Source organism: Cebus imitator, unplaced genomic scaffold, assembly GCF_001604975.1.
Source record: "Cebus imitator isolate Cc_AM_T3 unplaced genomic scaffold, Cebus_imitator-1.0 Scaffold193, whole genome shotgun sequence".
Lineage (NCBI taxonomy): Eukaryota > Metazoa > Chordata > Mammalia > Primates > Cebidae > Cebus > Cebus imitator.
Window position 1 is genome coordinate 2811945 of NW_016107508.1, and position 20558 is coordinate 2832502.

General features: G+C 37.4%; 1 protein-coding gene across 16 annotated transcripts in view; it reads left to right on the forward strand.

Moving 5' to 3' along the window:
- UNC79 (unc-79 homolog, NALCN channel complex subunit) overlaps window positions 1-20558 on the forward strand; it is a 276166-nt gene that overhangs the window by 57075 nt on the left and 198533 nt on the right. For 15 of the 16 annotated variants that reach the window (XM_017547000.2, XM_017546992.2, XM_037745180.1 and 12 more), the window contains 3 exons: window positions 3796-3888; window positions 12525-12580; window positions 13265-13394. The exons of the other annotated variant lie outside the window; for it this stretch is intronic. In XM_017547000.2, the coding sequence (XP_017402489.1) occupies window positions 3796-3888; window positions 12525-12580; window positions 13265-13394 (279 nt within the window). The remainder of the gene's footprint in view (window positions 1-3795; window positions 3889-12524; window positions 12581-13264; window positions 13395-20558) is intronic. 16 annotated transcript variants of the gene reach the window in all.

A 20558-nucleotide genomic window follows, 5' to 3' on the forward strand; every position in this document is an offset into this window, starting at 1 on the left:
ACTGGTCTCCCTGCTTCCTTTTTTAACCCTCCTACCTTCTGTTCTCCATCAAAAAGCCAGAGCTATCCTCCAAACATGTAAATCAGATCATGTCACTTCGCTCATCAAAACCACCTAGCTTCTCATCATTCTCAGAAATCAAATTCAGTGCCCTTCCTTGACTCACAGGCCCTCTATGACCTGACCCCTGCCTACCTTCCTGTTTCAGCCACTACATCTCCTTGTCTTCACTCTGCTCCAGGGGCCTTGGCCTTTCTGCAGTTTCACAAAGACACCACATTTTGTTTTTGCTCTATGCTTTATTCTCTGTCCCCAGAGTCCTTCTCCCAAATGGTCTCGTGATTATTTGCTTCCTTACATTCTTTAGATTTCAGCTCAAGTACATCTTTCAAGATGCCCTTCCTTACCCTCTGGCTAAAACAGGACCTTCCATCACTTTCTCTTTATTCCCTTGCACTGCTTTCATTTCTCCACAAGTACCTGTTTGTCCTTTCTTGTAGAATAGCGCTGTCTACAGAACTTCCTGCAATGATGGAATGTTCCATAAAAACATTCAAAATTTTGTGCTGCCAAGTAAAGTAGCCACCTCTGGCTATTAAGCTCTTAAAATGTGTCTAGTGAGACTGAGGAATGGAAATTTTAATATTTAGTTTTAATTAAGTTTAAATAGCCACATGTGACTACTGGTCACCATATTGAGTAACACAGCTCTAGCTACAAAATGCAGGAACATATTAAGGCGTTGTTATTATTCCTGGAGGGAGGGGATCATGGTAATGATTGTTCTGGTGATGCTGGAAGGATAGGGAATAGAACTGAAAACTTTTCATTGTATTTCCTGAGCACAGTATTAAATGCAAAATTTTCTTATTTTGATTAATTGTCTTCTCCCTTCTATTGTTTATAGTCTTGACTTTTTACACCCTCATGGGGACAAGCTGCACATCTGTTTACATCATGCCTTTTTAACAAGATTCAATAAATGATGTGTGTCTATGCATGTTTATTAAATTAGAACTGGGGTGATTTTATTCAGTCTGTTAGAAGGCTGGGAAATTGCAAGGCACTGTCTGTTTATGTAAGATTGCAGCCAATTTTCTAGGGCTTGAGCCACGGGAATGCTTTTGGCCTCCTGGCTCGTCCTTTTTGAGGGAGAGTATGGATTTGTAGGAAAAGCAGGGACATCCAGAGGTGGCTGGGCCATTTGGGCCATTCTGCAAATAGACTTCACCTAAATCATCTGAGACATGTGGGCATCTCTCCCATTTTTAAAGGCCTCCAGGTACAGTGATTCTCAGCCTTCTTTAGTAGCAGTATTGAAAATGCATATTATTATTATCATTATTTTTTGAGATGGAATCTCCCTCTGTTGCCCAGGTTGTAGTGCAATAGTGTGATCTCGGCTCACTGCAACCTCCACCTCCCAGGTGCAAGCGATTCTCTTGCCGCAGCCCCCTGCCTGGCTAAGTTTTGTATTTTTAGTAGAGACGGGATTTCTCCATGCTGGCCAGGCTGGTCTCGAACTCCCGACCTCAGCTGATCTGCCTACCGTGGTCTCCCAAAGTGCTGGGATTACAGGCGTGAGCCACCATGCCCGGTTGAGAAATGCATATTATTAAATGCATATTATTAAAAAGTTTGAGATGAATTTAAACAAAGGTGAAACACTTATCTCAAAACAAAAATATATATATACGCACGCACACATTTATATATATATATATTTCTTGAATACATCTGAAACAAGACTTTCTTTTTTTTTAAACAAAGGGCATGGGGCATGCAATTATTCTTCCTGCCCCCGGACACCTGACTAGACGTTTTCTTTCTTATTTCTTATTTCTTATAGTACTTCTCAAACAGTGGTTCAAAGCCAGCTTGAATCAGAGTCACCTGATGTGCTTACCAATTCAACATGTAGTTTCCTGCTTCTGGAGCTGACTGAGGTAGCGTCTCCAGAAGCATCCTCCTTGGCCCCAAAGAAGCTGAATTTGAACAAGCTCCCTGGCTAGAGTTTGAGAGCAGCTGCACTTTGTTCCTTAGCATTTGGCTGAAAGTTCTTTTTTCTTGGTTAATCACACTTGATTAATCAATTTGACTGTCTAAGAGCAGTGAATTGATCCTCAGATCTTTGTGTAATTATTAATACTTATTTATTAATATGTTGTAGAGCCAAACTAGTTTCTCTCTCTGAGTTTCACTGGCTTAGTGGGTTAGCAGCAGCCTAGCTGCAAGTGATTAATAAAAGCCAACTCAAGTAAATGGAACTTAGTGATAGATGTGTTTTGTTTGTTTATTTCTGTAAAATTGTTTTAAAGGCCACTGTCTACTATGGTGCCCAAAGTCCTTTATGTAAAAAAGAAAGAATTGTGTTAAAATTATTTTGTCTCCTCTGCTTTATTGTGTGACAAACCTTTTATTAGTGTTTTGATGATTCTATTCTACATGTGTTTTATTAGAAGCTATCTTATCCTCTTTGATGTAGGTGAGATATAATCCACACCTATTGTACTTTAATATAAAATAAAATAAAGGAGATTTTGAGGTTATTTGCTTTTTATTGTTGCCCATAGCAACAATAAGATTCTATTCTTTTCTATTATGTGTAAGAATCTAAGGGTTGACTTTTTCAGGGTTTTATGCTCTCTGCACACCATTCTGTTCATGCTTCACACTCTGCCACACAAGCCCAAGTATAAGGAGAGGTTTCTTCTACTTCTGGAATTTTCCCTGAGAAAAGAGGAATTTATTTTACTTTTGAGTCCTAATAAAGTTTCTCCTGTGGTGGCTCCTCTCAATTACTGTGTTTGAAATAAGAAAGTCCTCTTGGGAGACAGTGTATTTCCCCAAATGACTTCCATCAGTGCTAAAAATACCTGAAGGGGTGACCTGATATACTCTCTTAAAAAAGAGAGGCAAAGAAATTTAATATGGTATTTGATTTCATCTTAAACAAGCCACTTAAAGATGTCTTAAAAGCAATTTGTGAGTGGAGACCATGATTATACAGTGATATGATGGATTTTAAGGACACCAATTTGCTTTGTGATTTTATGCTTGTTGGCATAGGATAAAAGGCCCAGCAACTGTGTTATTCACAGATTTAAAAATTGCTTTATTTCTAACAACTCAGACGAATATGAAGATGGTAAGCTCTGGAAAACTAAAAAAGTGATTCTCATGTTAATGAAGACATTAATGATGAAGTTACATGTGAAGGTTTGAATAAAACTGTTTAATGATATGTGAAAGTTGAAAATACTATTTAAATTAATAATATTATTTTTTATAATATGTGATTTAGAATTTGTATTGTAACTAAATTGATGTTATATAAGTAAACTATTATTTCATCTGCGTCTCTAAAAAGTAATACATTCAGTTTGAGTTTAAAAACCTTTTTTTATTATTTTCTCATTGGATACCCTTCAGCATGTGCACTGTCTTTGGGCACATAGAGGATTCTGTTTTTTTCTTTTTTTTCCATCTAAATACAAACATCTTGGGGTTAGAGATCCCATCTAAGTACAACTCTGATAAAGCCATTACATCACTTTCTGGCATTGTTCTGTCTCCTTATAAATTCTCACTAGATTTTCCTATGGATAATGACAACTGTAGCATTTGTATACTAGGACAAATTTTATGGTTTCATTTGTACAAAACTTCCATTGACTTTATTGGAATTTGTTTTTGTTTTTTTTTAAAGTTCCTTCTTATCTCTCATGCTCTGTGCAAAGTAACATGTATATGTAGAGATTAAATTGTGTCTAATCAAAACGCTTTTGATTGCAGTGGGCTCCTCAAGGAGAGAAGGCGTACCAGCCCATGTTAACCTCTCTGCATCGTCCATGCTAATGATTGCAATGCAGTACACATCCAATCCAGGTAAGCAGAAATTGGAATGGTTTGACTAATTCTAATCCAATAATTAAACAAGACATCAAACAAGCAGGCTAGACCTTAATTTCATCATAGAGATGTGTAGGAAACAGACTTTTGAGTCAAAATCAATTTATCTTACCCATTGTTATTAGCAGTGATCTCGGTGGCTAGTGATATTTTTAGAATATTTGAGGACACAATTTTAGAACATTGACTGGAAATGGATTGAATATATAGAAATAGTACAATTAGAAATATAAAAATAACCTGCAATTCTAAGAACAACAGATAACCACTGTTAATATTTTGGTAAATTGGCTACTCTAGTGCACACAAATATCCTTAAACATAAACCTTTTACTATATTTCTGATTATTTCCTTAGAATAAATCAATAAAAGGGATTAATAAGTTAAAGGACTTGAGAATTTTTCAATATTTCCAATAGTATGTGAAAGTACTTGTCTTATTGTGATTTGTCATTATTATAATATTTGACAGATGAATATTAATATCCCATTGTTTTGATTTGTAGTTCTTTCATTACTAGCAATGTTGAACAGATTTTCACATTTACTCTTTGATTTTCATTTGTCAGTGTAATTGCAGATAATTTTGGAAAACTGACCGAAACAGGGGCCGTTAGTCATATGCTAAGATATAAACTCTTTTTTATTTTCATTTAATGTTTATTTGGAAAGTAAACAAATCTGGTGACACTGTTTTTTGTTCTTTTTTTTTAGCTATCTAATTACGTAATAAATAATAATTGACTCAGAACGAGGAAAAATATTTTTTTCATTTCAAAATCTTAATGCTTCTTAGTCTGGAGTGCATCTTCTGTCTTAGTCCGTTGGGTCATAACAAAAATATAAACTGAGTGGCTGATAAGCAGCAACTTTTATTTCTCATAGTTCTGGAGGGTGGGAAGTCTATGGTCAAGGTGCCAGCAGAGTTGATGTCCGGCGAGGTCCTGCATCCTGGTTCATGGATGGCCATCTTTGTGTTGTGTCCTTAAATGGTGGGAGGGAAAGGGACTTCTCTGAAGCCTCTTTTGTAAAGGCACTAATCCCATGCATAATGGCTCTGCCCTAATGACCTCATTATTTCCTGAAGGCCCCAACTCTGAATACCATCATATTGAGGGTTAGGGGTTTAATATACAAATTGAAAAATTTGTTTTTAGATACAGAGTCTTACTCTGTTACTCAGGCTGGAGTGCAGTGGTGCAATTATGGCTCTCTGCAACCTTGACCTGCCTGGCTCAAGTGATTCTCCTGCCTCAGCCTCTTGAGTAGCTGGGACTACAGGCATGTGCTACCACATCTGGCTAATTTTTAAATTTTCTTTAGAGACAGGGTCTCATTAGTTTTCCCAGACTGGTCCCAGACACCTGATTTCAAGTGATCCCCCTGCCTTAGACTCCCAAAGTACTAGGATTACAAGCATAAACCACCATGTCTGGCAGCATATAAATTATGAGAAGACACAAGCATTTATCTATAGTATTCCACCCCCTTCCCCCAAATTCATGTTATTCTCATATGTAAAACATTCATTCCACCCCAATAGCCCCGAAAATCGTAACTCATTTCAGCATGAACTCAAGAGTCCAAAGTCTCATGTAAATACCATCTAAATCTGATATGAGTGAGGCAATTTCCTGAGGCAATTTCCTCTCCAGCTGTGAGCCTATGAAATCAAACAAGTTATAGGCTTCCAAAATACAATGGTGGGACAGGCATATAAAGATATTCCCATCCGAAAGGGAGAAATGGGAAAGAAAAAAAGGGTAACAGGTCCCAAGTAGGTCTAAAACCCAACCACATCATACCTTAAAGCTTGAAAATTACCTTCTCTGACTTGATACTCTGCCTTCCAGGCCCACTGGGGTGGAGGTCCCACCTTCCAAACCCATTGGGGTAAGAGTTCTCTCTTCTGGTCCCACTGAGGTGGTGGCCCTCTATTGCAGCTTTGCCATCTAGGGGTTGGGCCCCCAAGGTCCTGTTTCTATGATTTTGTGTAGCTCTGCCTCCATGGCTTGCTGGGAATTGCCCTAGTGGGGGCTCTCTATAGTGACCCTGCCCTCACAGTGGTTCCCTTCCTGCCCCACACTCTGCAGGCTGGGGTCCTGTGCCATGACTTTCTCAGGGAGGGGTTCCAGCTCTCCTGGGCATCCTTTGAAATGTAGGTGGAGGCTACTACACCCCCATGCCTTTGCTGAGTACAGTGCATGCTTCTCTGGCCAAAGGGCAGCTGAACAGTCAGGCATGGGAGTATGGGACTGAATTTTACAATGTGAGAAGGTACCTTGTGAGGGGGTGGCATGCCCTGAGGTGTCAAAAGTGCTGGTGGCCTCTCCTTTGGAACCATTATTCCCCCAGGGTCCTTGCACTCTGGATCTGTGATGGGAGGGGCAGTGCAGAGGATTTCTGAATTGCCTCTGGGGTCATTCTTCCACTGTTTTGGACAATACCTCCTGGCTTCTGTTGAGATGGCTGACTAACCTTGTTAAATGATCACTTAGCTACACTCTCATCATTCTTTTCCTAACAGCCTTCTTAATTCTTTCAATGCAGAGAGGCTGAGAGTTTTCCAAATCTTTAAGTTCTTCCTCTTTGATTAACAATTCTGTCTTTGGATCATTCTCTCTTCTCACATTTTATTACAATATAAGCAGTCAGAAGAAATCCAGCTGCTCCTTCAACACTTTGTTAAGAAATTTTCTTAGCCAAGTATCCAATTTTATCACTCACAAGTTCTACCTTCCACAAAACATGAGGACACGAACACAATTTGCAATAAATAGCAAATCCATACAAGTTCTTTGCCATTTTATAGCAAGGATGGCCTTTCCTCCACTTTCCAGTAATGTATTTCTTATTTCTGTCTGAGATCGCATCAGAATTGCCTTTACTGTCCATATTTATACTAACATCTCTTCAGGATCATTTAGGTATTCTCTAAGATTGAGGCTTTTTCTATAGCTTTCCTCTTTCCTTTTTCAGCCCTTGCCAGAATTGCTTTTAAAGGTCTATTCATGGCAATATAGGCTTATTTTCTAGCCTGCACATCAAAACGCTTCCAGCCCCTTCCTGTTACCAGTTCCAAAGCCGCTTCCACATTTTTAGCTCTTTGTTACAGCAGCACCCCACTTCTCAGTTCCAATTTTCTGTCTTAGTCCATTTGGGTTGCTATAACAAAATCCTATAAACTGAATGACTTATAAGCAATGTACATTTGTTTCTCATAATTCCAGGGGCTGGGAAGTCTAAAATCAAGGTGCTGGTAGATTGGATGATCTATGAGAACTCATTTCCTGGTTCATGAATGGCTGTCATTCCATTATGTCCTCACATGGCAGAAAGGGCAAGGGAGTTCTCTGGGGCCTCTTTTATAAGGGTATTAATCACCTCCTAAAGGCTCCACTTCTTAATACTATCACATTAGGGGGTTTGGATTATTATTATTATTATTTTTGAGGTGGAGTCTTGCTCTCTCACCCAGGCTGGAGTGCAGTGGTGTTATCTCAGCGCACTGCAACCTCCACCTCCCAGGTTCAAGCGATTCTCCGACCTCAGTCTCCCGGGTAGCTGGGATTACAGGTGCACACCATCATGCCAGCTAATTTTCATAGTTTTAGTAGGGATGGGGTTTCACCATCTTGGCCAGACTGGCCTTGAACTCCTGACCTGTGATCCACCTGTCTTGGCCTCCCAAAGTGCTGGGATTACAGGCGTGAGCCACTGCCCCTGGCCTCAGGGGTGTATATTTAACATAAGAATTTTGAGGTGGCACAAACATTCTCTAGCATTCTCTAAGTCTGAAATCTCTTATGATTATTATATATAGATGTAATTAATATATAGTAGGGGAAATTATATCTTATATATGTTTGGTTTAAAATAATCAAACTATTATATTCATTATATATTATGTCCTTAATAAAACCATTTATTTGGAATCTAGTTAGAGTCTGATCATGAGAGTGTGGTCTGAATTTCTAAGCTAGATGGGTGGTAGTAAAGCAGAGTGCTTCGAGATTAATTGTATGTGGATTCACATCTGAGCTTACCTGCAAATTGCCAGTTAGTGAAAACTTGAGCAAGATTTTACCCCCCAAAACCAAGTGTCCTCATCTATAAAATGGAAATGATTTTTCCTGCAGTACTTTAAAATGCTGCTATAAAGATTTAATGGTTTACATATATGTAAAATGCTTACTTTAGTGACTGACACGTTGTAAATTCTCAACAAATAGCAAATCCATACAATTTGCCATTTTCTTCTTGGAGTTGAATGTTGAGTTGAATGTTTCACTGGAAAACTACTGTGGTCAGATAGAGTTGCATCTGTTATTTTAAAATCTGTATCTTTATTTGTTCATGAGGAAATGTTTATAACCAGCTACTCTACACTAGGAATTTCAGTTGGGACCCAAAGCTAGTCTTGTGATGTAGGAAGCACTTAAGCGAGGCAATATCCACCAGGGCCTCTCTGGGACCAAGAGGTAGGGCATTGTTCTGTTGTTTGAATTTTTACTAGAAGCAGCAGCAACTGGCAACTTGGTCCTTGTAGTTGATTGTTTATCAAGGATACAGCCCAATCCTTGCTTAAGTAACCAGCATTTATTGAGCACCTTCTATATACAGGAGACTGTGCTGGACATTGTGAAAACCACACAAAACATAAGATACAGTGCTTGCTATGAAGCTTACCTCTAATTGGAAAGATCAGGTATATTCACACAAGTCATTAGTTAACAACGTAATGTAGTACATAGGAGTACTAAATAAATACACTAGGCAGTGTTAGTTCATCAGAAGGAGGGAGCTGTATGGATCGAAATGATCAGTAAAGACTTTGTGTCACTTGGGCCAAGGATGGGTCTTAAATTATGGACAGAGGATTTTCTTTTTTTTTCTTTCTTTTTTTTTTTTTTTGAGATGGAATCTCACTCTGTCGTACTGGCTAGAGTACAGTGGCATGGTTCGCTGCAACCTCCGCCTCCTGGGCTCAAGTGATTCTCCTGCCTCAGCCTCTCCAGTAGCTGGGACTACAGGCCCATGTCACCATGCCTGGCTAATTTTTGTATTTTTAGTAGAGACGGGGTTTTGTCATGTTGGCCATACTGGCCTCAAACTCCTGACCTCAAGTGATCCACCTGTCTTGACCTCCCAAAATGCTGGGATTACAGGCATGAGCCACTGTGCCCGGCTGGATAGAGTTTTTATTGATAAGGTAAATGGGGCATTCTGGGAGGGGAAGCTGTTTTAACAAAGAAACTGTCCAGGTATGTTCATGGGTCAGTGGATGGCTCTGAACAAGGTTCATATAGCAGATCTGTGGAGAATAGCAGACACTGTGTAACAGAAAGTGTCTTGGAACATCTGCACTTGAGAATTCAGTGATGGCTTAAGACCAAATTTCCAATTCTAGAGTGCCTATGCAATTGGTAGTATCCACCATGTGCTAGGCACTCCATAGTTAGTGACATGGGACTGACCCCATCCTCATCTCAGGAAGCTTATCAATATGGTTGGGTGAGAGCAAGAAGACATTAATCAAATAATTATAAAATCAAGTGTAAAGTTTCACTTGTGAGAAGTGCAAGTATGTTATGCTATAAGACTCTATAAAAGCAAATTTTGCTTTTATTGAGGAAATCAGGAGGGCTTCTTTGAGGAAGTAACCTTTGGTTTGAGAACTGCAGGATGAGTCGTGTGAACAAGGCCTACAAGGAGGGGTGGTTCAGGAAGAGGAATCTCATGTGTCACTGTGCAGTCTGGCAAACAGCTGAGACTGAAGGGTCAGTGTAGCTGGACCTCAGAGTGAGAGCTCCCTGGTGTGAGATTAGATTTAGAGTTCCATGGTCTGGAACATGCAGGATGTTGTGAGCTCTGTTAGGGAGTCCTCCTGTGTTTTTTTCCAAATCTAATGGGAAGCTGCTGAAGGGCTTTCAGTGGGCTGTGTTGTGTGTCACCCTTGCTGCAGTTGAGAATGGACTGAAAAGCCAAGTTGGATATAGATTGACCTGGAAGGAGATCATTGCATTTGTCTAGGCACTTTAAAGGCAGGGACAATTGAAACAGAAGAAAAAGCAGATCTATCTGAGAGCTATTTAGGAAGTAACATTGATAGGACTTGGTGACATATTGGGTAGAGTGGGTTTCTGGATGTACTAACTGGATACATGATGGTTGTATTAGTTTGTTGTTGCACTGCTATAAAGAAATACCTGAGACTGGGTAATTTATAAAGAAAAGAGGTATCATTGACTCATGGTTCTTTAAGCTGTACAGGAAGCACAGTGGCTCCTGCCTCTAAGGAGGGCTTCAGAAAACTCATAATCATGGTAAAAGGCAAAGGGGAAGCATATCTTACATATGGCTGGAGCAGGAGGAAGAGAGAGAAGGGGAAGCACCACATGTTTTTAAACAAGCAGATGTTGTGAGAACTCTATCATGAGAACAGCACCAAAGGGATGGTACTAAATCATTCATGAAGGATCCACTGGTGTCGTCCAATCACCTTCCACCGGGCCCTACCTCCAACATTGGGGATTACAATTAAACATGATATTTGGTGGGGACACAGATCCAAACTGTAACAGTGGTTCTACTCACTGATAAAGGAGGCATTGGAAGAAGATCAGACCTCTGAAGGAGGATCTTGAGATCTGTTTCAGACGTGTTGTGTTCATGGTATCTTTGAGACATCTAACAGGAGATGGTGATTAGGTAGTTGTATTATGGGTCTGGAGCTCAGAACAGAACTTTGGACTAGAACTAATGAACTTTGAGCTCATAGACAAGTCTCCAGTGACCTTCACTGAATTGCATATAGATGGCCACTGAAGTTGGGTATGAGCCTGAGATTGCTTAGGGGAGAGCAGAGAACAAATGAAATGTGGAGTGGTTCTGTGACTAGGCCTTCAGGAACTCCAACAGATAATGGCCCAGTGGAAGAGGATGAGCTCTCCAAAGAGGTAGAAAGGTTGCATCTGTTAGGATGTCTTTGGCTGACAGAGGCTTTAAGGTATAAGCACTTTGGTTGTTTACTCAGTAGGATGTCCTGAAGATGGCTCCGCAATATCAGGGGGCTGAGATCTTGGAATTCCCCTTATATTTGTAAGAAGGCTGCCACTGTGGAGATTATTATAACCTCACATGACTACATCCAAAAACAGGTAATAGGATCAAGCAGGGTCATTAAGAGAAAAGTCTCCTGGTGTACCTCTTTTGTTTTATCAGAGGGAGAAAGTATGTCTCAGAAGCTCTCCAGCAGATTTTCTCTTTGTTCTTACTGTCCAGAACTGAGTTACATGGCTACCTCTAGCTGCAAGGGGCCCTGGGAAAGTATCTTGCTTTTGTACTCTTTGTATTGGTGTCTGAGTCCATTTTACACTACTATAAAGAACTGCCAGAGACTGGGTAATTTATAAAGAAAAGAGGTTTAATTGACTCCCCGTTCCGTATGGCTGGGGAAGCCTCAGGAAACTTACAATCATGGTAGAAGGTGAAGGGGAAGCAAAGGAAAGAGAGAGCTAGCAATTGCAGGGAAAACTGCCTTTATGAAACCTTCAGATCTTGTGAGAACTCACTCACTATCATGAGAACAGCATCGTGGAAACTGCCCCCATGATCCAAACACTTTCCACTAGGTTTCTTCCTAAAACCTGGGGATTACAATTCAAGAGGAGATCTGGGTGGGGACACAGTTTAACCATATCAACTGGCAATTGGACAAGCAAAAAAGGGTGTTGGCAGCAGTTAGGTAGCAACAGTATTGTCCACCACAGGAGACAGGGGAGGGTCATTCATATTATGAAGCCAAGAAAAGAGTGTTTCAAAAAGGAGACAGTAGTCAGCAGTACTGAATGTGGCTGAAAATTTAAGTAAGATGCAGACTGAAAAATGTGCATTGGATTGAATGACAGGGAGGTCACTAGTGAATAAAGTATGAACTACTTCAGTGTAAGGACAGGCCTGGAATATAGATTAAGGAAGGTATCAAAAGGCATCTAACTAGGTTGAAAGTATCTTTCTTCCCCAAATGAAGATAAGCAAGTCAAGGAAGCTTGATGTTGTGTAGCTTCTAAAAATTCCTCTACAAGATGGAACTGAGGATGAAATGAAAAACTCCACTCTAATCCATCAAGTCTGTCACTTGCTATCCATTCAACCTTAGGCAAGCTGGACACTGAGTCTTAGTGTCCTAACTGCGCCATGGCAATTGTAAGATAATACATATAAAGCTCTTTCTACAGTATCTAGCAAATAATGAATGCTCAATAAACGTGAGCTTTTATTATGATTCTGTTGGGCTAGTTTTTTTTTCCTATGTAGATCTTATGTTTATATAAGTTTATTTTGTGAATGTATGATTACTAGGGACTTTAAAAATATTTCCATTGTTAACATGAAGCACGAAATACTTCTCAAAGACCTTGGAACAAAGCTTAATAAAGTCAAGGGCTTAAGTGATTTTTTTAAAGCATGAATATATGGAGAGAAGTTATTTCTTATTTAATGATTAGAGACTGAAAAGTCATACTGAAGAAATTTGTTATATTTATATCAAAAGATGTTTTGTCTGGTATTTACATTTCATGTATGAATTACGTTTTCTACATTACAGTGTATCATTGTCAATTACTGGAATGCCTCATGAAATATAAACAAGAAGTCTGGAAAGTAAGTTTTGGGTCAAATTTAACCCATAGTCACAAACTTAATTTGCACAATAAAGTAAAAATTATTTACATAATAAAACTGTTGTTTAGGTCAAACTTGTTGATGTCCTAATATTTTGATGTGGCAGAACCTATAATTCTTTTTTAAATTGTTAATTATTTATCATTCAGAGCAGAAATACTTTCAGAACATCGTGTCTTGACGGATAAAGTAATTGGATATATCTTATTCTTGGAATTAAGCTAATATTATATGTTATGACAGTTTTATTTAATTTGAAAGGTTGCTTGAGAATCTGTCCTCTTTTAAATAGGAGATGTGAATGTTTAAGAAATGTGATTAGGAAAATATTTTTTCAAATGCAGTATTTGGCAAAGTGGCTTATGTTATTCTAAAATCTTTCTTTAACATCAATCTGATTAGAGATGAATTTGTTAAAAGATAAAGTACTTTGCACACTACCTGTGAGGGCTCATTTACAGAAGGACCAATAAATACACAAATCATACAAATATAATGTTTTAATGTGATCTAATCTGTGAAACATGACTGCATGAGATTCCAGAGAAATTACTCACCTCAAACCCCTCCATTAGAATTTTCACTGCTTTGGTAATGTTGAAGTCTGTACCTTTATTTTTATTTCATGATGCTAAGTCAAAATATGCTTGCTGTTTCCTTTAGGATCTTTTGTATGTGATTGCGTATGGGCCTTCACAAGTGAAGCCTCCAGCTGTGCAAATGCTTTTCCACTACTGGCCCAATTTAAAACCTCCTGGGGCAATAAGCGAGTACAGGGGGTTGCAGTACACAGGTAAGAGGAGAGGAGCCCTGTGATGCCCCATATGTATTTCTCCTGTGCCACATTGGCCTCACCTACTCATACATATATTTTTATCTTGCTGGATTATATTTACTGTGCCTTTGGACATGGTCATAAATCCTTTCTGAAACTAAATGGTTTAAAGATGAATTAGTTCAAATCAATTTCAAAAGCATTTATGGCATCAGGGCAAATTGCCTTATGTCCCAGTCCCATTTGATATACCATTAGCTGAGGGTCTTAACTCTGGCTACCATTAATCATGCCACAGGCATGAGCAGTGAGAGTGATGCTGCACATTTGCTCATCATTTAGCAGAAACTCCAACTAGCTGATTCTGCTCTGATAAGAAGACTTGCAGCACTTTCAATATCACCAGCTTATGTACTAAATAAAAATTAAATGATCCTGATAGGCCAGGCGTGGTGGCTCACACCTGTAATCCCAGCACTTTGGGAGACTGAGACGGGTGGATCACCTGAGGTCTGGTGTTTGAGACCGGCCTAGCCAACATGTGAAACCCCGTCTCTACTAAAAATACAAAAATTAGACAGTTGTGGTTGTTTGTGCCTATAATCCCAGCTACTTGGAAGGCTGAGGCAGAAGAATCGCTTGATCCCAGTAGGCGGAGGTTGCAGTGAGCCGAGATTGTGCTACTGCACTCCAGCCTGGGTGACTGAGTGAGACTGTCTCAAAAAAACAAATAAAAAATGACCCCGATAGCCTGGTTGCTTAGCAAGTCAACAGTGGATGAATCTTGGTATAATTAATAATGAAGAGAACATTAACTTTAAATGCAATGACAGATATCTACAAAAAAAAAAAAAACCCTGCAAAACAAACAAACAGATCAACAACCTCCAGGCCCTAGAAGGTTGTTTATATTTATATAATATTAAATAAAAGAAGAAACCTATGGCTAATGGAATTTTGATGCCCTTCTTCACCTTTTTGCCCCACTTAATTCTAGATCTATTTTTCTGAGAATGAGAGAGATGGATATTTTGCAAGGTTAACTTTTCTCCAGGTTATTGTAGGATTGCATACTGATGTTCTGAGAATCTACTTATTTGTTTGCATTACTGCTATTTACAAAGGTGATTTGAGGTGGTTTTCAAGGGGATTTAACTGAATTCAGGTGTCTGATTTATTTTCCTTGATGAAAGACTTAAAATCAAGTATTAGAGATAGCGATACTTGTTGTTTGGGCTTTGGTGGCCCTTGGTGGGCTTATTCTAAACCCAAACTACATGATAGCAATAATAAAAACAACAAAGGTAGATAGTAAGTACATTTTTCAAAATTGGGAATTGGTATCCTTGGTGCTATATATCACAGATAGCAGAGAATGTTTAAGTGTTGCTAAGTGAATAATTCAAATGTAAAAGCAGCACAAAATATGGAAGCATTAATAGAATAAAAGGTGAAACAACTGAAATATTTGACACTAACGTCTCATTTGATCCCTGAAATAAGCACTTACATGAAGTTTAAATGGATAATCAGTATTAAATAACATTTATCTATTCAATAAATATTTGATGAGTAACTACTCTGTGCCAGACACTACTTTCTGTTAATGATACAGGAACCAACAAAAAACCAGACCTCATGGAATGTACTACAATCTAGATATGGAAATCCATTCATTTTATTCAACAAATGTTTACGGAATGGCTACTATTAGGCAGACATTATTCTCGGCACTCTTGGTGAAGCAGTAAAGAAAACATGAAAATCATTAATGTTTTGGAGCTTACAGTCTAATTGTCAAGGAAAGACCCCAAAACTGACTTAAAGGGTAATAAGTTTTAAAGTAGAGCAAATTCAGAGAACTTTGGGGACACACAGGAAGGGTCTCTAACCTCACCAGGAGGATGGGCAAGTTTGGGAAGGGGTATTTGTTAAGGAAGGTTCTCAAGTAAGTGACATTTAAGCTGATACCTGAAGGATATGTACATACTAGATGTCAGAAACAGGTGAGCCACGAGTGGATAAAGCATGAGTTGGAAGGCAGAAGGCACTGCAGGCAGAAGATAGCATGTTAGTATTTAGGAGCTGGAAAAAGTCCAGTGCAGCCAGACATTGGAGTGAGAGGAGGAGAGTAGCCAGAGGTCAGGCAAGAGGCTGATAGGCCTGGGAAGGAGTTTGAATTTTATCCAAACAGCAAAGTGACACCAGGTACAGGTTTTAAATTGAGAAGCCACTTGATGACATTTGCCTGTTCTGAGCATCCCAAAAGCCCAGCAAACTGACAGCTACTTCCACCTATCCCTGTGGCCATTGCCCCAGGAAGGTTCAGTCAAACCTGTCTTCACTGAAATAGCTCAGCCTATGCCCACTACAACCAGAGCAACTTTCATCTTTTCTTGTGCTCTCTGAATCAAGATATCTCTAAGACCTTTCATTCTTCAGTTCGTCCTTGCAATGACATGGTCCTGCTTCCATTCTTTCAGCAGTCTGTTATGGCATGCCTGCTGCCCTCCAGGCACTGTCCTAGGCCCTGGGAAGTAGCTCTCTTGAAACTCCCATTCTAGTAGACCATGGCATTCTGTGTAGGAAACAAAAGATCACAGAAAAATAATCATTCTGGTCTCTAGATTACTACTTATCCACTACTGGCTGCTTGTCAGACATTGTTTAGTTGCTTATTATATTATCTAATTATTTTAGCCCTCTCCTAATTGAACACAATTTATGGACAAGGCACCATATTATGTTTTACCAATGTATTGTCAATTAATCCTTACAAAAATATTGGGAAGTCACTTGTCTTATTTCCGTTCTACAGATGAGGAGTGGAACACAGAGTTTAAGTAACATACCTAAATTCACGCAAAAATAAGGGCACAGATTGAATTTGAACCCCACATTTTTTTACTTTAACTGTACTACATCACTTTTTTCAGTTCAGTTATTTAATTAAACTTAGCTAAAGCATTAAAATTGTCTGCAATGCCTACTGCAAGACATACCAAAGAGTATCATCAGTATTTAAATGGCACTATAACTCCAAATATTCTTAATAATGAAAATTATATGGAGACAGGATTTTATTAACTTAGAAGCTCAAAGATAAAATGCTTTCTTAGGAACCAGCACCTTTGTTTGTTTTCCCAGTGATTTACAGTATTTCCTCTTTAAAAACTAAAAATTTAGCCAGGTACGGTGGCTCATGCCTGTAATCCCAGCACTTTGGGAAGCAGAGGCAGGCAGATCACCTGAGGTCAGGAGTTGGAGACCAGCCTGGCCAACATGGTGAAACCCCATCTCTACTAAAAATACAAAAATTAGCTGGGTGTCATGGTGCATGCCTGTAATCCCAGCTAATGGGAGGCTGAGGTTGCAGTGAACTGAGATTGTGCCATTGCACTCAAGCCTCGGCAAGAGACCAATTCTCCGTCTCAAAAAATAAAAAAATAAATACAAAGTAAAAATTTTTTTAAAAAGGAAAATTTACTTACAGAAAAATTATAGCAATATGTAAAGAGGAAAAACAACACCACCATCCAGAAATGACCATTGTTAACATTTGGTTTATTTCCAGGTTTTGATGAACTTTAAAAAATACAATTAAGATCTATTGTATGTAATTACACAAGGCTCCTGCCAACTATTTATGATAAAAGATGGCAAACACAGAAAAGTTTAAAGAATCACTAGGAACACACAGGGTTAATGATTGTTAGTAATTCACCATAATTTTCACATATATGTGTAAGAATTATATATTACTTTTTAAACATAGTTAACATGGGAACATTTACAGCTCATACAAAGAAGATCAAATAATGAGAATTTGGTGATGTACAATGTTTGTTCCTTTTTGGTTTATTAGTGTATATCAGTAACACCTGCTTCAATTATTTTGGTCTTAAAGATGCAAAAAATTACTGTCTCCTATTTTTGTGGGACTCCCATGTGTATGTACATAATTAAAACAATTTTTTCTCCTGTTTAAAAAAAGATGCAAAAAATTATAACAAGTTTCTTGACAATGAAAATAGCTGTTATGTTGTTCTGCTTCTGTGGGAGAGAAAGAAATTATTTAGTAATTTTTCTGTTACCGTGTCCCAACTAGTAAATAATTTAGCCTTTGTTAGTAAGAAACAGAACCAGTTATTGTTTAGTTTCCATTTGAACTATAGGACAAAAGATGTTGCACAAGACATACACCTCCAAGAAACAGACTCTACATTTCCAAGACAGGGATTGTACCTTTCTAAGACACAGACTGTTGCAAAAGTAGATAGAGACTAACTCTAGATAGTACTACAAGGTGAAATTTTGGTCTAAGCTACCAAGTACAACTGGATTTTTGAATTGTATAAGACGTTCTACCAGTTCTTTTATGTCACACTGAGTTCTTAGTTATCTTTTTTATTAACTCGATTTTATCTCTACATAATTAAAAATGTTGTAAAACTTTTTTACTGGTGCATTGCGTACATGCAGAAAATCATAAATTTATAAGTATTCATGGGACATCTCCTACCATGTGCTCCTTCTTACACCCCAAAGGCAACTACTGACATGGCTTCCAATACCTGAGATTAGTTTCATCTGTTTTAGAATTTTGTAGAAATAGAATAATTTATTATTTATTTGTGTGTATATGACTGTGTGTGTGTTGTGTGTGTGTGACTTGTTCATGGTGTTGAGGATAACTGTACTTTGTTCATTTTTATTGCTGTACTTAATTCTGCCAAATGAATGTACCATAGTTTACCTATCCATTCTATTACTAATGAAGGTTTGGATTATTCTCTCTTTCTGGCTTTTATAAATAATGCACCTATGAACATCCTTGTTTATGTCCTTTGGTGCATACTTGTATACATTTGTTAGGTGCCCAAGGTGGAATTTCTGTATCAGAGGATGTACATATATCCAACTTTGATGGATAATAGCAAACAGCTTTCCAATATAGTTGTATTAATTTATGCTCTCCTTAGTGGTGTATGAGAGTTCTTTTTGTCTTATTTTCCACATTTTGGGTGTGATTTTGTTTTGTTAGTTTTTAAAATTTTAGTCATTTTTAAGGGTGGGTAGAAATATCTTATTGTGAATATAATTTGCATTTCCCTGATTACTAATGAAGCTGAACATTTCTTCATATGCTTATTTGCCATTTGAATATCCTCTTATATAATCTTGGTCAGTTATATGTGTTGCAAATACCTTGTTTTTTATTTTCTTAATAATATCTTATTATTAAAGTTATTTTAATGTTATCAACTTAGCATTCTTTGTCTTCGTATTTAATCCTTTTTATGTCCTATCTAAGAAAATCCTTCCCTACCCCCAAATTATAATGCTTTTTTGTTACCTTCTATAATTTTTGTTTTTTATCTATTAGATTTATCTGGAATTAATTTTTCTATATGGTATGAGGGAATGGCCAATTTCTTTCTCTTATGGATAGCCAGTTGATTCAAAATTATTTATTGAAAATATTATTCTTTCCTTACTACTCTGTGGTACCATTTTTTTGTCATAAATCAAGTGTCTATTTAAAAATGGTTCTGTCTCTAGATTCTTAGTTCAACTGGTATATTTTTCCTTTTATCAATACCATACTGTTTAAATTACAGTAGCTTAATAATAAAATTTTATATCCAGCTGTGGAAGTCCTTTTACCTTGTTATTATTGCTCTCTTCATCTTCCTTGTCTTTACCTACTTTCTCCTCTTTCTGTTTTTCCCTTCTTCTCCTTCATTTCTTCCTCCTCCTTCAATGATATCTTGCCTATTCCTAGCTCTTTGCTAAGTTCAAGAGTTTTTCAAGTTAAACATATACAAGCACTCATACTGCTACTATTTTGATTGGGATTGTCTTGAATCTATGTTGAGATAATCTTGATTCATTTGGAAAACTGACATCTTTATAATATTGAACCTTCCAATCCATGAACATGGTATATCTCTTCATTTATTTAGGCTTTTTTTTTTAAAGATGCCCTCTTTTTCTAGTTGTCTATTAGATGTAGATGTGTAGTTGTAGTTTATTTCTAGATATTTAGTTTTAGAATATTATTGTCAATGATACATGTTCTAAAAATTACATTGTCTGACTCTTTGTTGCTAATATGTAGATGCAATTAGTTTTTATTATATTCGTCTTGTATTCAGCAAATTTGCTAAATTACTTTTCAGTTCTAATAATTTATTATGGTAGTCTTGCTTAAAAATTAATTTAATACACACAATTATATTATTGTTGAATAATACAAATGTTAATGTCTCTTTCTCAATCCATAAGCCTTTTATGTCTTCTTGCCTTATTGCAGTGACTTAAACCTCACAGTGGTATGCTGATTCCTAAATCCTGTGCTACACTGATTCCTAAATCCTTCATGGTTTCTTCTTTGACCCATAGGTCATCTAGAAGGAGATTTATAGCTTTATCCTTCTGTGGTCAGATAATACACTTTGTATTATTTCATTCCATTGACATTTTTAACACTTTCTTTAGGGCTGAGCATATGGTCATTTTTGTAAATGTTCCTGTGTAAAGAACTTAAAAAGAACTTCTGTTTGGCAGTTGCTTGTACAGTTTTCTACATGTGTCAATGAAATCAAATTTGTAATTGTTTAGTTCAAATCTTCTATGTTTTCATTATATTTTTGCTCATTTATTCTATCTGTTACCAAGAGCAGGGTGTTAAAAATCTCTTACTATGATTGTGGATTTGTCTATTCCTCTTTGTAGTTCTGTCAGTGCTTGCTTTATATATTTTCAGGCTGCATTATTAGGTATATACAAATTTAGAATGCAGTATCTTCTCAGTTAATTGAAAGTTTTACCGTTATGAAATGCATGTCTTTATCTCTGCTAATACTTTTTGTGTTAAAATCTACTTTGTCTTATACTAATGTAGCTATACCAGCTTTCATGAATGTTTGCATGATATAACTTTTCCCATCTTTTAATTTTCAATTTTTTTGTATTCTTATATTTTATGTGTATCTTGTAATCAGCATATAGTTGTTCTTTAAACCCCATATTCATGATTTTTGCCTTTTAATGGAAGCATTTATCCTGTATATATGTAATGTAGTTACGGGTATATTTGACTTTAAATCCACAATTTTCTATTGTAATCTATTTTTCCTGCCCTTTTTTCTTTTCTCTCTCTTTGGCTTTTTTTTTTTT